At 53.0% G+C, this 18,237-nt stretch overlaps 1 protein-coding gene across 2 annotated transcripts in view; it reads left to right on the top strand.

Moving 5' to 3' along the window:
• The first annotated feature begins 453 nt into the window (after nucleotides 1–453).
• RAB26 (RAB26, member RAS oncogene family) overlaps nucleotides 454–18,237 on the top strand; it is a 213,126-nt gene continuing 195,342 nt past the window's right edge. The window contains exons 1-2 of one of the 2 annotated variants that reach the window (XM_037911327.2): nucleotides 454–830; nucleotides 7,782–7,892. In XM_037911327.2, coding sequence (XP_037767255.1) covers nucleotides 612–830; nucleotides 7,782–7,892 — 330 coding nt within the window. In that variant the 5' untranslated portion in view covers nucleotides 454–611. Of the gene's footprint in view, nucleotides 831–4,266; nucleotides 4,387–7,781; nucleotides 7,893–18,237 lie in introns of those variants that run through there. The other variant, XM_043524005.1, reaches the window with a different exon arrangement.

The raw sequence follows: 18,237 nt of genomic DNA, 5'->3' as shown, positions 1-18,237 counted from the left end.
GGGTGGGGGGGGGGTTAATGCCATGCTCTGCATTGTTTTCCGGGGGGCGGGGGAGCTTGTCAATGGATCATGCCCTTGCTCCCTGGGAGAGTTCGTGCAGCGTGCCCGGCTCCCTGGGGAGGGTGAGCGGCAAGGGCAGCCCGCGCGGCTCTCTGCGGGGTGCGAAGGCTGCCCTGCGCCCCCGGGGGGAGCCCGGGCCAGGGGCATTTCCCTCTCCGAGGGGCAGCGGCGCGAAGCGCAGCCGGGCGCGCAGGCGGCCCCGGGGCCAGGGAGGGGGGCGGGTCCGCGCGCAGCCGCCCCTCTCCCTGCCCCTCGGCGGGGCGGATTGCAGCTGGAGCCCCGGGGCTGGTCCCCGCCCCTGCCCGCCTGCCATTGGCAGCCTGGCTGGGCTCGGCGCTCCCAGTGGCTGCCGGAGGTGGCCGTCAGCGGGAGGCAGCCCGGAGCCAGCCGGGGCAGAGCGGCGGCCGGGGGATGCGCCGGGCACGGCGCGCTGGGGCCGGCGCCGGGATGCTGCGCCCGCTCCCCTGCAGGCGGCTGGCCCAGGCTGCGCGCTGAGCGCCCCGCTCCCGCCGCCCCCGCGCCCCGGAGCCGGCCGCTGCCCAGCCGGAGGCATGTCCAGGAAAAAGACCCTCAAGAGCAAGGGGAGCAGCAGCTCCCCGCCCTCCTCCGCGCTGCCCCCCGCCAAGGAGAGCGGCCAAGCCGGCGGCGCGGCGGCCAGAGCCAAGGGGGGCAGCAGCCGCCCCAGCCCGGAGCTGCCCCTCAACGGGGCGGTGCTGCCCAGCCGGCCCTCCCTGAGCAGCAGCGGGGAGTTCTACGACGTGGCCTTCAAGGTAAGGGCAGCACCCGAGCACCGACCCCAGGGCCGGACCCTGGAGCGCCGGGCAGGGGCGCACGGAGCCCGGGGGTGGGGAGGGGACCAGGGTGCCGGGGAGCCCGGGGCTGGGGAGGGGCGCACGGAGTCCGGGAGGGGACCAGGGTGCCGAGGGGGGGAGCCCGGGGCTGGGGAGGGGCGCACGGAGTCCGGGAGGGGACCAGGGTGTCGGTCAGGGTCTCACTGAGCCCGAGGCCGGGGAGGGGACCAGGGTGTCGGTCAGGGTCTCACTGAGCCCGAGGCCGGGGAGGGGACCAGGGTGTCGGTCAGGGTCTCACTGAGCCCGAGGCCGGGGAGGGGACCAGGGTGTCGGTCAGGGTCTCACTGAGCCCGAGGCCGGGGTGGGGACCAGGGTGCCGGTCAGGGTCTCACTGAGCCCGGGGCCGGGGTGGGGACCAGGGTGCCGGTCAGGGTCTCACTGAGCCCGGGGCCGGGGTGGGGACCAGGGTGCCGGGCAGGGTCTCACTGAGCCCGGGGCCGGGGTGGGGACCAGGGTGCCGGTCAGGGTCTCACTGAGCCCGGGGCCGGGGTGGGGACCAGGGTGCCGGTCAGGGTCTCACTGAGCCCGGGGCCGGGGTGGGGACCAGGGTGCCGGGGAGCCCGGGGCTGGGGAGGGGCACACGGAGTCCGGGAGGGGACCAGGGTGCCGAGGGGGGGAGCCCGGGGCTGGGGAGGGGCGCACGGAGTCCGGGAGGGGACCAGGGTGTCGGTCAGGGTCTCACTGAGCCCGGGGCCGGGGAGGGGACCAGGGTGTCGGTCAGGGTCTCACTGAGCCCGGGGCCGGGGAGGGGACCAGGGTGTCGGTCAGGGTCTCACTGAGCCCGGGGCCGGGGTGGGGACCAGGGTGCCGGTCAGGGTCTCACTGAGCCCGGGGCCGGGGAGGGGACCAGGGTGCCGGTCAGGGTCTCACTGAGCCCGGGGCCGGGGTGGGGACCAGGGTGCCGGTCAGGGTCTCACTGAGCCCGGGGCCGGGGAGGGGACCAGGGTGCCGGTCAGGGTCTCACTGAGCCCGGGGCCGGGGAGGGGACTGGGCGCACGGAGCCCGGGGCCGGGGAGGGAACCGCTGGGCCAGGGCGCACAGACCGCAGGGTTTGTGCGGAGGGCTAGGTTGCTTGGAGGGGACCAGGGTACCGGGCAGGGGCGCACGGAGCCCGGGGCGCTGGGAGGGGCGCACCGAGCCCGGGACTGGGGAGGGTAGCCCGGGGTGCACGGACCCGCTGCTGCGGGGAGTGTCCCGGCGCGCACAGGTTCCAGCGGGGGTCGCAGACCCGAGGGGTTGGAGGATCCCAGAGCGATGTGGGGGGGGGGAGTTTGGCCCCCAGAACTTAGCGCGCAGGCTCACGGGGAGAGCTGAGCGCGAAGACTAGGCCGCCCCCCAAGTTTTAAGGGCAGGTGTTTGCACCATGTGGGGCGCAGGGACCTGGCGTTGGTTGGCGCGGGCTGCTTGGGGGTGCGGGGGGGGGGTAGAGGAATGAGCCGGCAGCCCCAGAGACCAGGAGAGGCCAGCGGGGTTCAGGAACAGGCTGCAGCCCGAGGCCAGGGTGTCCTGGCGCACGGCACAGCCTCGGGAGAGAGCCCTGCGCTGGGTGCCGGCTCGGGGTGTTATCCCAGGGCGTCGTGCACTTGGGCCCGTCCGGGAGTAGGGTGCAAGGTGCAGAGAGTCGGGGTGGCGGGTCGGGCTGTGGCTGCAGAGAAGGGGAGAGGGGGGAACCACCTCCAAGGGGGAACGGGAGCGGGTTACCGCTGGGGGCGGGGTGGCTGGACAGGTTAAATGACCCCCCCAGTCAGGCAGAACAAGCTGGCCCCTGGCGATGGGTCAGGGGAGGCTTGGGGAAAGGGAGGGGATCCGCACTGGGAACAGCAGCTCCCTCGATCTTCCTCGCCCTCCCCTGCCGCGAGTCTCCACGCAAACTTTGTTCCCAGGGAGGCTGGGCAGGGTCGGAGGCGGGTGGGAAGGCGAGGCTGGGACCGAGCCCTGCAGCTTCACTCTGTGGACGGAATAGAGCCCGGGAGCTCGGAGCAGAGAGCCATGGAGCTGCACCTTAGCAGCCGCTGGGCAGCGGGGGAGTTGGGCTGGGTACAGAGGAGGGTCTCCCTGGAGCCAGGGGGAAAGGGAGTTAGTGGAGAGGGTAAGGGCAGATCTTCTTGTCTCCCCCCCGCCCCCGCAAAAAACCCCCACCCCCAAACCTATCCCCTGGCACCTAGCTTGCCTGTCCTGCTACTGCTAGGACTTCCCCCTACAGGGCTCCAGGAAAAGTTCCCCTACCCGGCACAGAACCCTGGCTGCGGTGAGCCCTGCAGGGCAGAGATTTTCCTTTGTTTTTCACCTACACTTCATTTTACCCTGGACATCTGTGCTAGCGTGTACAGCATTCCCCGGTGGCTGGCACAGCTGGGTCAGGAGCACGTCCTCCCTTTCCCTGTTCGGCAATTCCCAGAGCGGCACCCTACTAGGCTCCATTCTTCTGCAACCTCTCCTGGCCCCCCACCCCCAATCCACCCAGTGATGGGTCTGCAAAATGTGGTTGAAAAGAAAGAGCTGAAGATGTTCACGTCTTAACAGCCTGGTAACAAGATGTATGGTCAATTATAGGCCGTAAGGAACATGGGCATTAAGGGGTGCCCTGTTACCCTTTGTGATCTTGTATCTTGGCAGCTTTCATTGGAACTTTAATAAGTCAGTGGCCCCCGTGTACGGTAGTTGCTCTTCCTTTGCCTCTAGAGTTCTAGAAGTGATCTGTTAGGATTCTCTGCACGGCGGTGGTGCCCCTTGTCCCCAGTCCTTGTGCTCTCGCTGCTGTACGAAGAGAGAACCAAAAACCTGCCCACAGGGGTTTGTGCAGACGGCTACTCCAGATACAGTTCCTCTCTGTGCTTGTGGGAGAGCAGTTCTCTGAAAACCGTACTGGGAAGGGGCACAGTTCAGATAATCTCCCCTCTACACCCCGAAACATCCTCATTTCGGAGTCTTCGTCACCGGGCTGCAGCAGTGAAATTAGGCCTGTCAGTTTCCCCCTCTGAGTCTCAGGCACAAGTGACAGGAATACAGCAGGTGGTTTTAATGCAAATCGCTTTCCACCCCCCTTAAAAATCCTCCTTTTCTATTGACCTTTTAAAATGACGAATGCAAAGCTTTCTGTTGCAATCAGGTATTGGAACCCTCTGGTTCCCCCTTAACAGCATCGAAACTTGGCTTCTAAACCAAGATGACAGCGTTCCTCTAACCAGCTGCAATGTGCTGATTCTGCCTGCTGCCGATGGAATTTCGTTAGTTTGTACCTTTAGCTTGTTCTGTGTCTCTTCCGTCTTTCTCGGGCACCTGTCACCACTGGATCTAAGTGTCTGTTCCAGTGCAGTCACAGGGCCCTCTGTGCGCCCACCTTGGGGCGCTCTGGTTTTGTTTGGCCTGAATCTGTAATTTCAGTGTCCCAGCCTGCTCTGAGCCTTGCCTTTAACCCAGTTCCCTCTGGCATTGAGGATCAAGCTGTGAGGAAGCCAGTGCTTGTTGCAGCAAGGTACGAATCTTGGTGCAGTGTACAAAGAGACTTGGTGCCTTTGGCACCCCGCATGGCCAGGATGCGATTGAAATTCAGCGTGTGGCGTGACACATCGTTGCCTTTGGCCGAAGTGAATTCAATGCTCCTGACACATCCACAGCCCTGGAGCCTGGACGGTTCTGTTTCCTCTCCAGAAATGGTGCAGCAGAGGTGACAGCCGCTCAAGCTTCCCTGCCTCGGCCCTAGCTTGCCAGGCTCCTCTCTCGCTGTCAGCCTCTCTGACCCATCCTGTCCTTGGCCTCTGCTGAGATGGCCAGCAAGGGGGCCAGGGACCGTCCACTGCCACAGCTTTCCTGACTGGAACACCTGCTCCATTAGGAACTGGACAGAAAACACCAAGAGGTTTCAAATAAGCCAAAGAGCTGCCAGCAGGAGCCACCAGGCTCTGACCGAATTTGGTCTGTCTTTGTTTTTGAACGAGTGACAGAGATGAATGACCCCGCAGCTCATAAAGAGCTGATTTGTACGACTCTTATTCCCAGTCACCGGAGGGCTCTAGTCTGCACCAGAAGTCGTTGCTATGTACAGAAGAACAAGGCAGAGTCGACACTCTGATCTCCAATACGCTAGTGTACAGCGGGACTGACTTCAGGTCAATAGAGTGATGTCCGCATATAACCTGAGATCAGAATCTGACTCCTAGGACCTTCCCCATCTCACATTCTGGCAGCTGCCCAAGATAATGAGAAACTTAATGCATCTGTCCAAATCCAAGTGCCTTGCTAGAGAGTCGGTGTCTGTGAACCTATAAAGATTAGCCACTGTCCTGTCCTGTTCCCAGTTCATGAGTGAGACTGGTGCAAGTGAGATTTGTCCTGCTTTGCCTTTTGTTGTGCATAACAGCCCAGTGTGGACTTTGCTGATCCCGCTAAATGTCCTGCGCTTGGGCAGACTCAGAATTCCAAGTCTGGAGCTGAGAAGTGAACTTGGAACTGGCCCTCTTGCCAGAAACCCAGCACGGAAATCCCTCCTGCTACGCAAGCAGCTATCTTAGCCCCAGAGACACGATCGTTTGTTACACGACCCCGAGTGAGACTGATCTGCGGAGAGCTAATCTTTGTAAGGGAAGCCATCTGCTGCCTGGCTGGGTTGACAAGCTCTGGTTTTAAGGTTATAATGTGTATAACATTGAGAGGTGGGGGGGTGCATGTGTATCAGATTTTTGAGCATAATGCTTTTGGGTATTGTTACGATTTACACCCTAAATAATGAGAGCGGGGTGGAGGATGGGCTGGTGCTCAGGCACAGAACTGGCAGGATGAAATCCTGGCCCCGTTGAAGTCAATGGGAGTTTTGCTGCTGGAATTGCACCCATGGTTTCTAGTCCTGTCTTCATCAGTGTCCTCGCTGAGTGATCCTCAATAAGTCAGTTGGGGCCTGATCCAAAACCCACTGAAATCAAAGCTAGTCACTCTGCTCACTTCAGCGGGCTTTGGAGCAGGCCCGCAGAGGTTCTGGGCATCCACAAATCCCAGTGAAGCTAATGGAAGCTGCAGGTACTCAGCACCCTTAAAATTAGGCCACTGACTTCTCTGGGCTACATCCTGCTCCACTGCCGTGAATGAGACCTGAGTGCGACTGTTACCGTTTCCCTCTCTGTAAAACGGAGACGTGGCCCAGATCTTCAGAAGCTTTCGGCCCCGTTACTGACTTGTGCACATGCTCCTGTTAATGGTGTGTAGCATCTAGGCTTGAGGACAATCTCTCCGAACTGTGCATACTGGCTGTACTTCATAAGAGTGTCCTGAGGGTCTATCGAGGGTTATTAATGTGTATTTCAAAAATTGCCTGGTTACACAGGATGTCTAGTTAAATAACCTACATTTATTATACCCAGAATAACTAAGAGCCAGATTCTGTTACCCTTACTCCTCCTGCAGTCCCAGTGACTTGTATGTAATGTAGGAATTGCCATAGCGGATCAGACCCAAGGTCCATCTACACCCGTATCCTGTCTCTGAGAGTGACCAGTGCCAGGCGCTTCAGAGGAAGGTGGAAGAACCGCACAGTAGCGGATATGGGATAATCTGCCACCCATATGAGGTGTCATCCTGGTCCCTAAAAGTCCGAGTTTGGCTTAAATCCTGCACTATGAGGTTTAATGTCGCCAGCAAAAATTTCGGAAGGAGTAACTTGTCAAACTGTCACCAGTCCCTTTTGGAATCTTGCTGAATTCTTGGCCTTAGCAGGTGGCAATGAGTCCCAAAGTCTAATTATGTGGTGGGTAGAAAAAAATAGTCACTCTTATCAGTTTTGCATTTACCACCATTCTGTTTGATTAAATGGATCACTTGATGATTCACTTGATGATTCCCTCTTCTGTTCATTCCCTCTGGGGCACCTGGCATTGGCCACTGTCAGAAGACAGGATACTGGGCTAGATGGACCTTTGGTCTGACCCAGTGTGGCCGTTCTTATGTCCCCTTATTTTTGTGTTCTGAGACAGGGAGAACAGAAGCTCTCCGAGTACCTCTGTCTAATGAAAAAAGAAAAGAAGTACTTGTGGCACCTTAGAGACTAACCAATTTATTTGAGCCTGAGCTTTCGTGAGCTACAGCTCACTTCATCGGATGCATACTGTGGAAACTGCAGAAGACATTATATACACAGAGACCATGAAACAATACCTCCTCCCACCCACTCTCCTGCTGGTAATAGCTTATCTAAAGTGATCATCAAGTTGGACCATTATATATTATATATATGACCATTGTTTCATGGTCTCTGTGTATATAATGTCTTCTGCAGTTTCCACAGTATGCATCCGATGAAGTGAGCTGTAGTCACGAAAGCTTATGCTCAAATAAATTGGTTAGTCTCTAAGGTGCCACAAGTCCTCCTTTCCTTTTTGCAAATACAGACTAACACGGCTGTTACTCTGAAACCTGTCTAATGAAAGTGATTGACGTTTGTAACATACTGTCTTGTGCCAGGGTCCTGAAGTTATCTGCTGTAAGCGTCATGTGAACAGCAGCATTTGGCCATTGCAAGGCAGATTCGTGGATGTCGTAGCAATCTGTACTGGGTTTTTCTTCCTTTGGTCAAAGTCAGACACCAAGGGGGTGTCTCTTCAATCTCAGACAAGTGATTCTTTTTAATTTTTTTTTTTTTTAAATAGAAAACTTGTTCCAACTCTTGGCCTTGAGTAAATGTGAATCTAACTGTAGCCCCAAGCCTGCAAACACAGAGGCATGTGTCTAACTTTGAGTGCATGGGTAATCCCGTTAACTTCAGTGGGGCCTACGGTGCTGGAACCAATCTCAGTAGTTACGTTTCCCTTAAGGAAAACCCTCCTCCTCCTTTTAAAAATAGTATCTAACTTTGCATTGTGCTTGTTTTTTTGTTTTTTTTAGGTGATGTTGGTTGGTGACTCTGGGGTTGGCAAAACCTGCCTTCTGGTGCGGTTTAAAGATGGCGCTTTCCTGGCCGGCAGCTTCATTTCGACAGTCGGAATTGACTTCCGGGTAAGGTGCTATTGAACAGCTTTATACAATGTTGCTTTTTTGTGTTGTTTTTCCCCCCCTTCCTGTATTCAACTATTCTGTGAGTGGCAAATGCCAATCTCCGAGCTCTCAGGGGGATGAAGATTTCCTCCAGGGCTGCTGCTAAAGCACACTCAGGGTTACACACGCGTGCTTTGCGCAGCCGTTGCTTTATTTATCTGCTCTAGTGGAGTGTCCGAATGTGGTGACCTGCCATCTCAGGGTGTGGGAAAACGCGTCTTCTGTTGCCGTACGCGAACAATAGCCTGGGAAATGCCACTGGGAGAAGCAGAAGCTTCATGGTTTTGTTTTAAGATGCTGCTTCGATGTATGTGTATTGTGATGTCATAATCACAGGCATATGACCTCACTGCAGGGTCTAGCATGAGTTGAAAACCTCAGTGGGTAGGAGAGAGCTTCATTCAGACCCAGATATCTACGATGTTAACAACGGGAGCAGTGCTTGATTTGTGCCAGGGCTGAGCCCCAGCACCTCTGGGCTTGGCAGTCCAGAGCCCCAGCACCTCTGGGCTTCCTGCATCAGTTATGAATGTAGAAAGTGTTGCTTGAGCCCAGCTCCTAATTGCTTGAGCTCCAGCACCGCTTCCATTACAAATTAAGCACTGAATGGGACACAGGAAAATACTGGCAGAGGGAATGTTTTGTTTAATCTCCACCCTGCCCACGGTTCTTTTTCAAAGTCTGCTTGAGGGCAGTGCTTCCTTTTCAGATAGGCCTGGTGTATGTGCAGTGCATCAACCACTGAGCTGTGGGAAGGGCTCCCTGACGCACAAGAGGCAGCATCTGAAAGTGTGTCTTGTTTGTCTGCCGTACGGTGTGTGTTACTCTGCAGCAACCACACCACTTTAGGCTGATCTCAAAAGCAAAGCAGAGTCAAGCCTGGTCCAATGACATGGGGACCCACCACCAAAGCAGACCAGGGCACTGCTGGAAGTGATGTTGCTGACACAGGGGATACTTGTCCCTCTGAGCCTGTGTGACCCCGGGTCCTAGCACAGTTCTGGGCAGCACAGGTGCTGGTCAGTTCATAGAAGCTCTGAAACAGGTCCTGATCGCGCACGGTTATTAAACGGCCACATAGCATCCTTTATTCACAAATTTCTGATAGTGTCTTGGGTAACTACATTCTATGTGCCTGCATTCCTCCTGTTTTAATTTAATGCAGTAGCCACACTCCAGGAAGTCATGTGCTGTTCAATGGACACAGACAAGTGCAATTTGTCCCCAGATTTAGGTTTTATATTATAAGCTTTTTTAAAAAGAAAAACAGAAAGCCAATCAAAATATTTCTATCAATATTAAAAAAAAAACAAAACAACTTAATGGAAACTATTTTTGCAAACAGAAAATTCCCTTGCAGAATTTGCAACCAGAACTTTGCAGCGTCGTGCTTGTGCATGGGAGGGAAAATTAGTGGCAATTGACTGTGACTGTCCGATCTATTTTCTTTGTCTGAGCTGCGAAATGAAAAAAGTAAAGATGCAGCATAACCAGTGCCTCGTTAATTAGCTGTGTAACATTCCTTCAGGTTTAGTAATCCAAGGTGGTGTGAGTAAGAGAGAGGAAGCGATTCCATTCTCTTAATAGTATGATTATTATTTTTAGACTGTACTGTCCTTTTAAACAGCTGCTACATTCCTCCCCAGAGGTGCTTGCGTTGGTAAGGTGCGTATGTATCGATTGGAATGAGAAGTACTATATCAATATGAGAGACTGCATATTGGCAACAGGTTCCTGGACAATCCATGATATTAAAGAAGGCCTCCTTTTTTATAGTGGGTATCCCTTGGGTTCGAAATCAGGGGTTCACCACCATCTGCCTTTCCCAGGTTGCTAAAGGGGAAGGGAGTCCCAGCTGGAGCCTGCTACATGGAGTTGAAGGGAGGCTCTGGGGGACCCCGGTATGGAAAGGTTGAGAGTCACTGGCATATCATTGTATGAGTGGGAGCAAATGATGACGGGAACTGCTCCAGCGCATAGAGCAGGTGAGCATGAATAAAGAGTCTTTCAAGGCTGGAGGGGCTGGGAAAGGATCCTGCCTCGGAAAGGTGGCTGGTAGCGCTTTCACTTCTCAATGCCCACATCTCCTCGTTATCCGCGAGACACCCAGCACGCGGACGGAGCTGGGATGCTTCGCTCTCCTGCAGCCCCACCTCTGGAGCCTGTAAACAAACCTGCTGCACAAGCAGCTCCGCCGAAGAGACCCTCCCTGAGCCCATCGGTATTCCAAACCTGTCATGCCAACAGAGCCTGGATATGAATGGGAATAATGAGGGAATGAAATGGATTTGTCTCCCCCCATTAGCATCAGACATAGCGTTTACCTGAATATTAAACAGAAATAAACAAGAACCCAGCAGACTGAGAGAACAGCTGATGACAGCGCAGGAAGCTCGCTTTGGTGAGCTGGAGCTGGAGAGCATTGTTGTAGCAGATCCTGCGTCGTTGCTTATGGCAGCCTCGTTTCCGGCGTTGTCTCAGCATTTCAAAGCCCCTTGGCTCCCTGGTGCATTGGCGTGGCGTATGCCAGCTCCTCAGCTGCATTCTTCCCGTTCAGGGCTGAGAACTGACACCTCAGGCACCCCCGTCCAACTCAGCTTTGCTACTAAATTTCAAGGAGCCCTTTAAACGTGCCACCACACAGGTCCAGCTTTCCAAACAGTCAGCCAGAGAAAATATTTCTCTTTAAGCATAGTTTGGTGTACGTTTAGTGCTGGTGACCGCCCCGGAGGCTGGAGACCTCAGTTTATCTGCTGAACAGCTAAACCACGGACAGCCACAGCACACGCTTCAGACAACCCCCACGTGCCATGATGGATCTGCTCTTACCTGGATGTGACCAATTCAGGGAGCAAGGGAGTTCCGCCTCCCTGACCTGCTCAGCCTTTGGGATTTCCAGCAAGGGATCCAGTTGCGGCCCGGACAGGTGGTAACAGATTCTTTCCAAACACCCCATGTTTCTAACTGGCAATTCTCTCTGCTGTGAAGGGCTTGTTCTTTAGGGGTGACCATGCCATGCTGCTGGTGAGCTGGGATCGAGCTCCTGAAGGCTGGACGCCCTTCCAGCACGAAGAGGTGAGTAATTCTCTTCAGCGTTAGAGATTTGTGCTGCCATTTCTCAGGGTAGCCCCCAGGGTGGCAGCCTCTTGCCATCAGGGCCCTGCCTGTCTCCAAAACGACCTGTTTGTATCATTTCATGTTTTATTTAAGGGACAGCAGTCCAGAGAGAGGAGACTACAAGGCTGTGAAACCAGCTTTTTATGAGAGAGTAAATGGCCAAGAGTAGCCGTTTAGTGGAGTTTGGCTCCATGAACGTTCCAAGAAAAACTGACCTAAGGTTTTCGTCCAGTTGTGGTTCATAACCACAGCTGGTGTTGATCCAGTAACCTAGGGAGACAAAGGAGGGGATGCCCATGTTCTCCTCCCTCTTATCTGCAGGAGGCACAAAGCTGCTGCCTTTTGGGGATATCTTGCAGACTAGAGGGTCTGCCCATGCCCCTGCAGTGTGTCTCTCTTTTTAAGGGATGATACTTGTTTTGGTCACAAAATTTCCTCCATTTCACATGGATTTTGTGTCCTTCCCTCGCTCTTATCGTCGAATGATTTACCCCAGTAATGAAGAACCACAAAGCTGAGGTTGTAGGCAGTCCTCTGCATTAGAGGAAGGAATCCGGAAGGGAGGAAGCATTTCCAGTCTCTTGTGTGAATCATATTTTGGTGTCGTACATTGAGTTCGGCTTGTGTTCGGCTCTTCAGAGATTGTGGGTGTCTTGGGCCTTTGCTGCGCGCACTCTTCCAGTCAACAGAAACCATTTAAAAAACAGGTTTCAAGGGTGTCCACACAAGGGCATGCACTGGTTTAGCTAACTTGGTTTAAGAACACACCTTTAGTTAAACTGGTACGAGTTTGCGTGTAGACCAAGCCTTAGGTGATTCGTTGGGCCTGTGAGTGGCCAACGGGAGAAAGGCACAAAGTAAGCAGACCAGGAGCCAAGGATTTTGGTGTCACTTGTCTGGAGGAGGACAGTGGTCCGGTATTTCTAGTCCGTGCTTGTCTAACACTCTGCATGGAACGGAAAAGTACCCTGGGATTAGCTCCAAATTCTTCCCCAGTTCCACACCCACACAGGTCCAGTCGGGGCAGAACTACGTCTGTGTCCTCCTTCAGGGCTAACTGAACCCACCATCCCAAGTTCCTGACACTCCTTACAGGTGAGCTAGCGGACCTGTTCCTAGCGAATAATCGGTTTGACTTTCACCCTCTCCTCCTGCCTGTGCATGATGCATGAACTCATGCTGATGACTATGAACCTGTTCGTTGTAACTGTACAAACTTTGTACAAACGTGCTCCAGCTTATGCGTTATTTGGTTTAACCATGGCTCTGAATATGTGGGGTGTGATTGGTCACTGAAGCCAAATGGTATCGTTGCTGTTTCCTGATTGGATGACTGATTTTTCCGTCCCCTCCTTTTTTTTAAAAGAGGAGAGCAGTCAAAAAGATGGCTCCCTGAATGCATCTGGACGACGTCTCCATGCTGATGCACGAGGCTTTCCCTTAATGTAATCATTCCCAGGTTTCGCACTGTGCCTGGAAGGAAGGGAGGGTGGTTTGGGAGGAAGCCAAGAAAGGAGCAGGGTGGGAAGGTGCAGGCGGGGTGCTGGAACAATCTGTATAGTGGGTGCGCTGAAAGCGGTTGAACAGAACTGTAATCCTTGGATGGGCCCTATCCTTCAAGCCAGGGGGAGCTGCTGCATCTCTAGTTCCAGTACTTCAGGGTGGGGGACGACTGAACAGGGGGGCTGCAGATGTAGGAAAAGGCCCATGACTGGGAGATGTGGCTTTTTGTGTGCGGTGCCCAGACACAAGGGCTGAGCCGTAGTTACAGAGGAACGAAACGTACGTTGCATTGACTCTGCGGGTTTGTTGAATCCGGCCAGACGTCATTCATGCTTTTTTGTTCCAAAACTAGAAACGCCCTTCCGATTCTGACAGTCAACCCCTTCTACAGCTGGGCAAAAAATCAGGGGGAAGAATTTGAAGAGAAAAAAAAAAAAGCTGTCTAAATTCCCCTTCCACAGCTTTGTTGCAGAATTTTTGAAAATTTGTCAATTAAAAAAAAAAATTGGATACTTTTTCACTAGCTCAGCAATTTAGTGATTGTGGCGCTCAGTAAAGCAGAACCTAGGGGTAAGTCTGCACTTCAGGGAGTGACTGCAGTTTGCGTAGACGTAGCTGAACTATCGTTAATCTAGCTAGCTTGGATACCGGAGCAGTGAAGCTCTGGCGGGATGGGCTTCCATACGGGCTGTGCAAAAGCACCTGGAGCCCTGGGTAATTAATTGGGAGACTTTGCTGTTCTGGTACCTGAGCTAGGTAGGTTAAAGCCAGCTTGGGTATGTCTGCACGAGCTCCGCTCACACCTGTGGTTGTACTCCAGACAGACCCGAAGTGTGAACGGAACCAGGGGAAAGAAGAAAGCGGTGAAGAAAAGGAAAAAACCATTCGGCTGAATGGCTATGGAACATACATGGGGTCGTAGATTCAGTCAGGACAAACAGGTGGGTGTTTATTTGCAAACATCTGTCTACATTCAAATAATGTATTTTTCAGTATTCACCCAGTTGTCATTTATAGCCACAGCTGGTGTTTGATTTTTCCCTGGCAGAACCTGCTGTCAGCCACTTTCCATGCATGCGGCTGTTGGCTTGCTGCGCTTGGGCGTTGAAAGCCGCCTCGATCCAGGCTGTGTAATATTTCCAGATAACAGGCCTAGGAAAGTTCAGTGGTTTTCCCTTTGAAATCCCATTCTGGGCAGGCTTAGATGTTCAAAGCTTTCTCTCCGCTGCAGATTTGCTGCCATTTCTTTAATGTGGAGCCAGGACTGTGGCTGCTTCACGTATGTGTCTGGGTCCGGCCAGTCTGTCTTTCAACGAAGCAGCTGGAAAGCAGCTTTATTTTGAAGTACCTCGCTGACGTGTCGGACAAATTCTTCGTGGTACAGCTAGTGTAAATAAACCAGCGTATTTTAGTTCGCTTCAATGGAGCTGGGCCTCCATGCACCAGCTGAAGACCCAACCCAACCCTAATGCTATGTACATTTCGCCAACCTGCCCCCGTATGGATGAGAGAACTGGGCGGGGGCTGGGGGTGGGGATGTGTTGTGCTGCGTTCTACTCTCCGCTGCACGGAAGGGTAAATAATCGGGGCTATGCGCGGTTGATGCCAGCGGGATTATGCCATGGATGGATTCAGGCGTGGGGGTTCTTGTGCGTAAGGATGCATCTCCATGGAGAACCCCGATTCTAGTTCGAGGAAAGCCCCCACTCAGTCCAACAAAGAGATGTGTTAATCGGCGAAGGCCATGTCCCAGTGGGGAGCAGTCAGAGGGTCCTGTCTTCTGTGCATCCAAGGTGTCTCTGCACAACCTCCTTTAGGACAGCCCTACCCAAAGGAGGCACGTCGCTGGGGGTTTGCTGCGAAGAGGGGGAGGGGAACACCACACTTTGTGCTTGCCTGGCTTGAGGGACTGCATGTGTTTTTCCTCTGTGTTTGCACTGTTGAATGAGGTTCGCTCTGGTGGAATGTGCCAGACTGACGGCCGTGGGGGGTGGAGTCCCTTCCCTCCCCACAGACGGGTGGAGCATGGGCAGGGCCAGTGAAAACTCCAAGGGCATCACCAATACTAAAGGGCCTGGGCTAGCCTTGAAGGGCCACTGAGATGCAATGCATGAAGAGGCCGGCCTTTCCGCTGAGAGGCGGTCAGTTGTCATGGGCAGCACGTGTCCCCCAGTTCTGGACTTGCAGGAAGACTCATGTCCTGTTGGCCACCAGAGGAACAACCTTCAGTCACTTCCTCATCTCAGCTGGATTTGAGCCATTGGCCTAAGGATGAAAGAGACTCGGAGTCCCATTGTCTGTCCCCGAACTGTTCACGTCTCCTGCTGCTGTGTGAACATGATGGCATCTTGAGATATTTTCCTCTTTTTAGCCTCCCCGCACTAGGCACGATGCAGCCTTAAGTCCAGGGAAAGAGAATTTATTTGAGACAGGCAGAACGTTCCTGCTTTGGAGCATGTGCTTTTTAAAGTCTGTTCATTCTTTATTTAAAAACTAATGCCTGAAATCAAACACACCCCTGTTTTCGCTCTCGCATGCAGAGCTGCAGTTTCTGAGCCCATCTGTGAATTAGTGAGGGCTTAAAAGAAAAGGGCAGTGCTTAGGCTGCATCTGTCCTGAGAATTGGTCTGTGGGGGTGAGCAAACCTGCGCTTTGTGCAATCAATATTTAAAATAATGCATTTCTTGTCAATTAAATATAAAATAACCTCACCAGAGATCCCCGGCGTTGTTTTCGTGGAAGCAGAGCTGGCTGTGGTTTTACTTTATATATTTTTTTAAACTTCATGCAGAGTTGATCTTAAACTTGAAGGAAGTTATGTCACTTCAACTAGGACAGAGAGAACATCATTTTTTGGCTATGGTTAATTACAACCGATTTGAAGACATTAGGACATTAGTGTGCGTGTGTATTACTGTAAGTCCCTGGTTCATGAAAGTTCTTAAGCATGTTTTTATGTCCTGTTGACTTCAGTGAAGTGGATCCGGCCCGCTGACAGCAATTCCGGGCCCCAGGGCAGAACAGTCAGTGGGGCCCCCCCCCCCACAAGCCACGCCTGCGTGGACGTGGTCCGCCTGACATTTGGGTGGTGCTGTGCCTGCGCTGGCTGATGCCCAGCGGCTCCCGAAAGCGACTGGCACACCCCTCTGGCAGCGGCTCCTTGGCGGGGGACCCAGGCGGTTTCCGTGCGCAACTGCCCGTAGGCACCGCCCCCACAGCTCCTATTGGCCACAGTTTGAATATTTGAATGAGCTGCTGGTTTGAATATTCAGATATTGGTGTTAAATGTTGTAAATCTGGGATTGGTGAACGCTTTCACAACTATGTAGTAGTCTCCTGAAGAGCTGATAGCCCTGTGAACCGTAGCATGTTGAAATTGGTGCTTTATCTGTGAATCGGTTGTTTTGGTGCTTGACTAGCTGTACTAACAGTATGGACTTGGGGTATATCGCACCTTTCATAGCATGATGCCACTCCTTTTGCATCACTGTAACCGTAGCTTTTGGGCCTGTTTTTCACATTGCTATGATGACTGATATATCCAGCTGAATACTGATTGTGACCCTATAATAAATCAATGACCTGTTCTTTATCTGCTACTGTCCTATAACACCTTTCCTGCTGTGCCTGTCTGCTCCTTCCTTTTCTTTTTTTGGTACGCAGGAGCTCAAAACTTGGAAGAATCTTGCCCCAAGTATAGATAGAAGTGTTAGGTACTTGCTGTGCCTGTGATCCAAACCAAGCAAAAATATGTCCTTGTCAGCTTTTTAGTGTCCTTAATACCTAGATACAGCTCAGCGCATTTAGATTCATTCTGTAGAAAACGTGCACTTTTCCTCTAACAACTTCTGATTCTTTTCCCCTTTCCCTCCCGGGATTCTTTTCAGTAGTTCCTCAGATCTCTTCTATTTCTTGGAGGATTTCCATGAGCTCAATGTTCCTTTCAAGTTGCTAGTAAGCAGGTGTATGAACAATATCTTTCTAGTATTTGTCTTTTTCTGGTACAGTGCCTAGGATAAGAGATAAAGGGAATGGTTCGAAATCTCTGTGGAAATACCAGAGGTTGTGCTACCTGCAGATACAGTAGACTGTAGGGGCAGGGCAGGTGGAGGAGTTTTACGTATCTGCTGAGTTACAGCTGGCTTTGTATAACCATATTTAAAGGTGTGGACTCGGGTTTGCTGAAAGTAATTGCTCAATATTTTATTTTTAAAATAGACTGTTTTTTACTACCCAATGCAAGGCCGAGAACACTGACTTTAGATACTGAAGTCCTATGAATTATCCATTGGAACACCGTCTGCATTTTCTAGTACCAGTAGACCATCAAATTATGGTTAACTCACTTCTCCAGCATATCCATGTATGCAACGTATATTGAGTAGTCATGTGGCGATACAATACAAAGAAAACTATGTAACTCTGCTGAAATTTATTATGGATTTTGAAAAGAACTAATGGTTTTTGGACATGGAGATGTGCAGCCAGAAGACTGTCTTCTCTGCAGCAGCCGTGTAATTGTACATCTCTTACAGTTTGCATTGCAGGGCTGATGAGGCTGTGGCTTGATAAGACGGGAGGTTTTTGCTGCACGAGTGGATATGGTTTTTAATTTGTGTTTTTGTCTAATAACCAAACCGTCACATCACAACTCTTTGTGTAATCTAGGGATTTGGCATCAAATTTTTTAACTAAACTAAATGAACTATATGTTGTTTTCAGTGAGCTAGAATGAAGGGACTGTATACTGACAAATACTAGGCTGTTGCTGTTTAATGAAAAGGGAAATTAATAAATATTTCCCATCGTGGTAAGGGCTGCTACAAAGTATCTTGAGATTCCGCCGCAAACGTAAAACGTTGCGGCTTCCGCGGAGACTCTAAAACTCTTTCCAGAACTAAGCCACTCGCCAACCTGGGGGAGAAGTCCTGTCTCTTTCATTGCACAGATGGGGAAACTTGAGGCACAGAGGGTAGGTGACTTACCCAAGGTCACAGCTGGGGTCGTGGGCAGTTGGGAAGAAAACCTGAATCCCCGTGATGCAGAGCACCTGGTCTAACTGCCAGCCTCCACTAAGGTCCTGAAACCCAGACCCAAGGCCGGCTGAAGGTTTGGTTGTACCCTCAGCAGCCAGAGAATTCCAAGCGAAGGCGGCCGGTCTGCCCAAGCCATGCCGCTGTATCGCAGGGTTGCAGTACCGGGGATGGCCAAGACGCTCTGGTTTCTGGGGAATTCTGCATCACTGGGGATTGCAATAATCCAGGGGTGGCCAAACCGCGGCTCGCGAGCCACATGTGGCTCTTTAAGTGCAGCTCCTGGAGCCCCCTGTCATGTGTCCCCTTCCCCCATCCTCCCCTAGCAGACTAGGGGGAAAGAAGCTCAAGGCTTCTACTCTGCCGTGGGGCTTCTGCCAGAGACGACTGGTACCTGCTGAGAATTGGCCTCCCGCCAACCGCTTGAGTCACAGCCCCCCATACATGCCTCCCCTTGCCCTCAGTGCCCCCCCCCCCCGCTGCTCCCCAGTATTCGCGCCCTGGGGAGGGGCCGCTGCTCCAGCTCCAGAGGCAGCAGCAAAGTCAGCAGCTCGCCCTGCAGCTCCCAGCTGTTCGGTGTGGCCTCTCCCCGGGGTCGGCCCCAGCCGCTGCCGTGCAGGGCGGTGGCCTGGCGGCACCATGTGATCGAGTGG

The sequence above is a fragment of the Chelonia mydas genome, chromosome 10, assembly GCF_015237465.2.
Source record: "Chelonia mydas isolate rCheMyd1 chromosome 10, rCheMyd1.pri.v2, whole genome shotgun sequence".
Lineage (NCBI taxonomy): Eukaryota > Metazoa > Chordata > Testudines > Cheloniidae > Chelonia > Chelonia mydas.
Note: the sequence above shows the minus strand (reverse complement) of the source record. Positions and strands in the feature narration are given on the sequence as shown.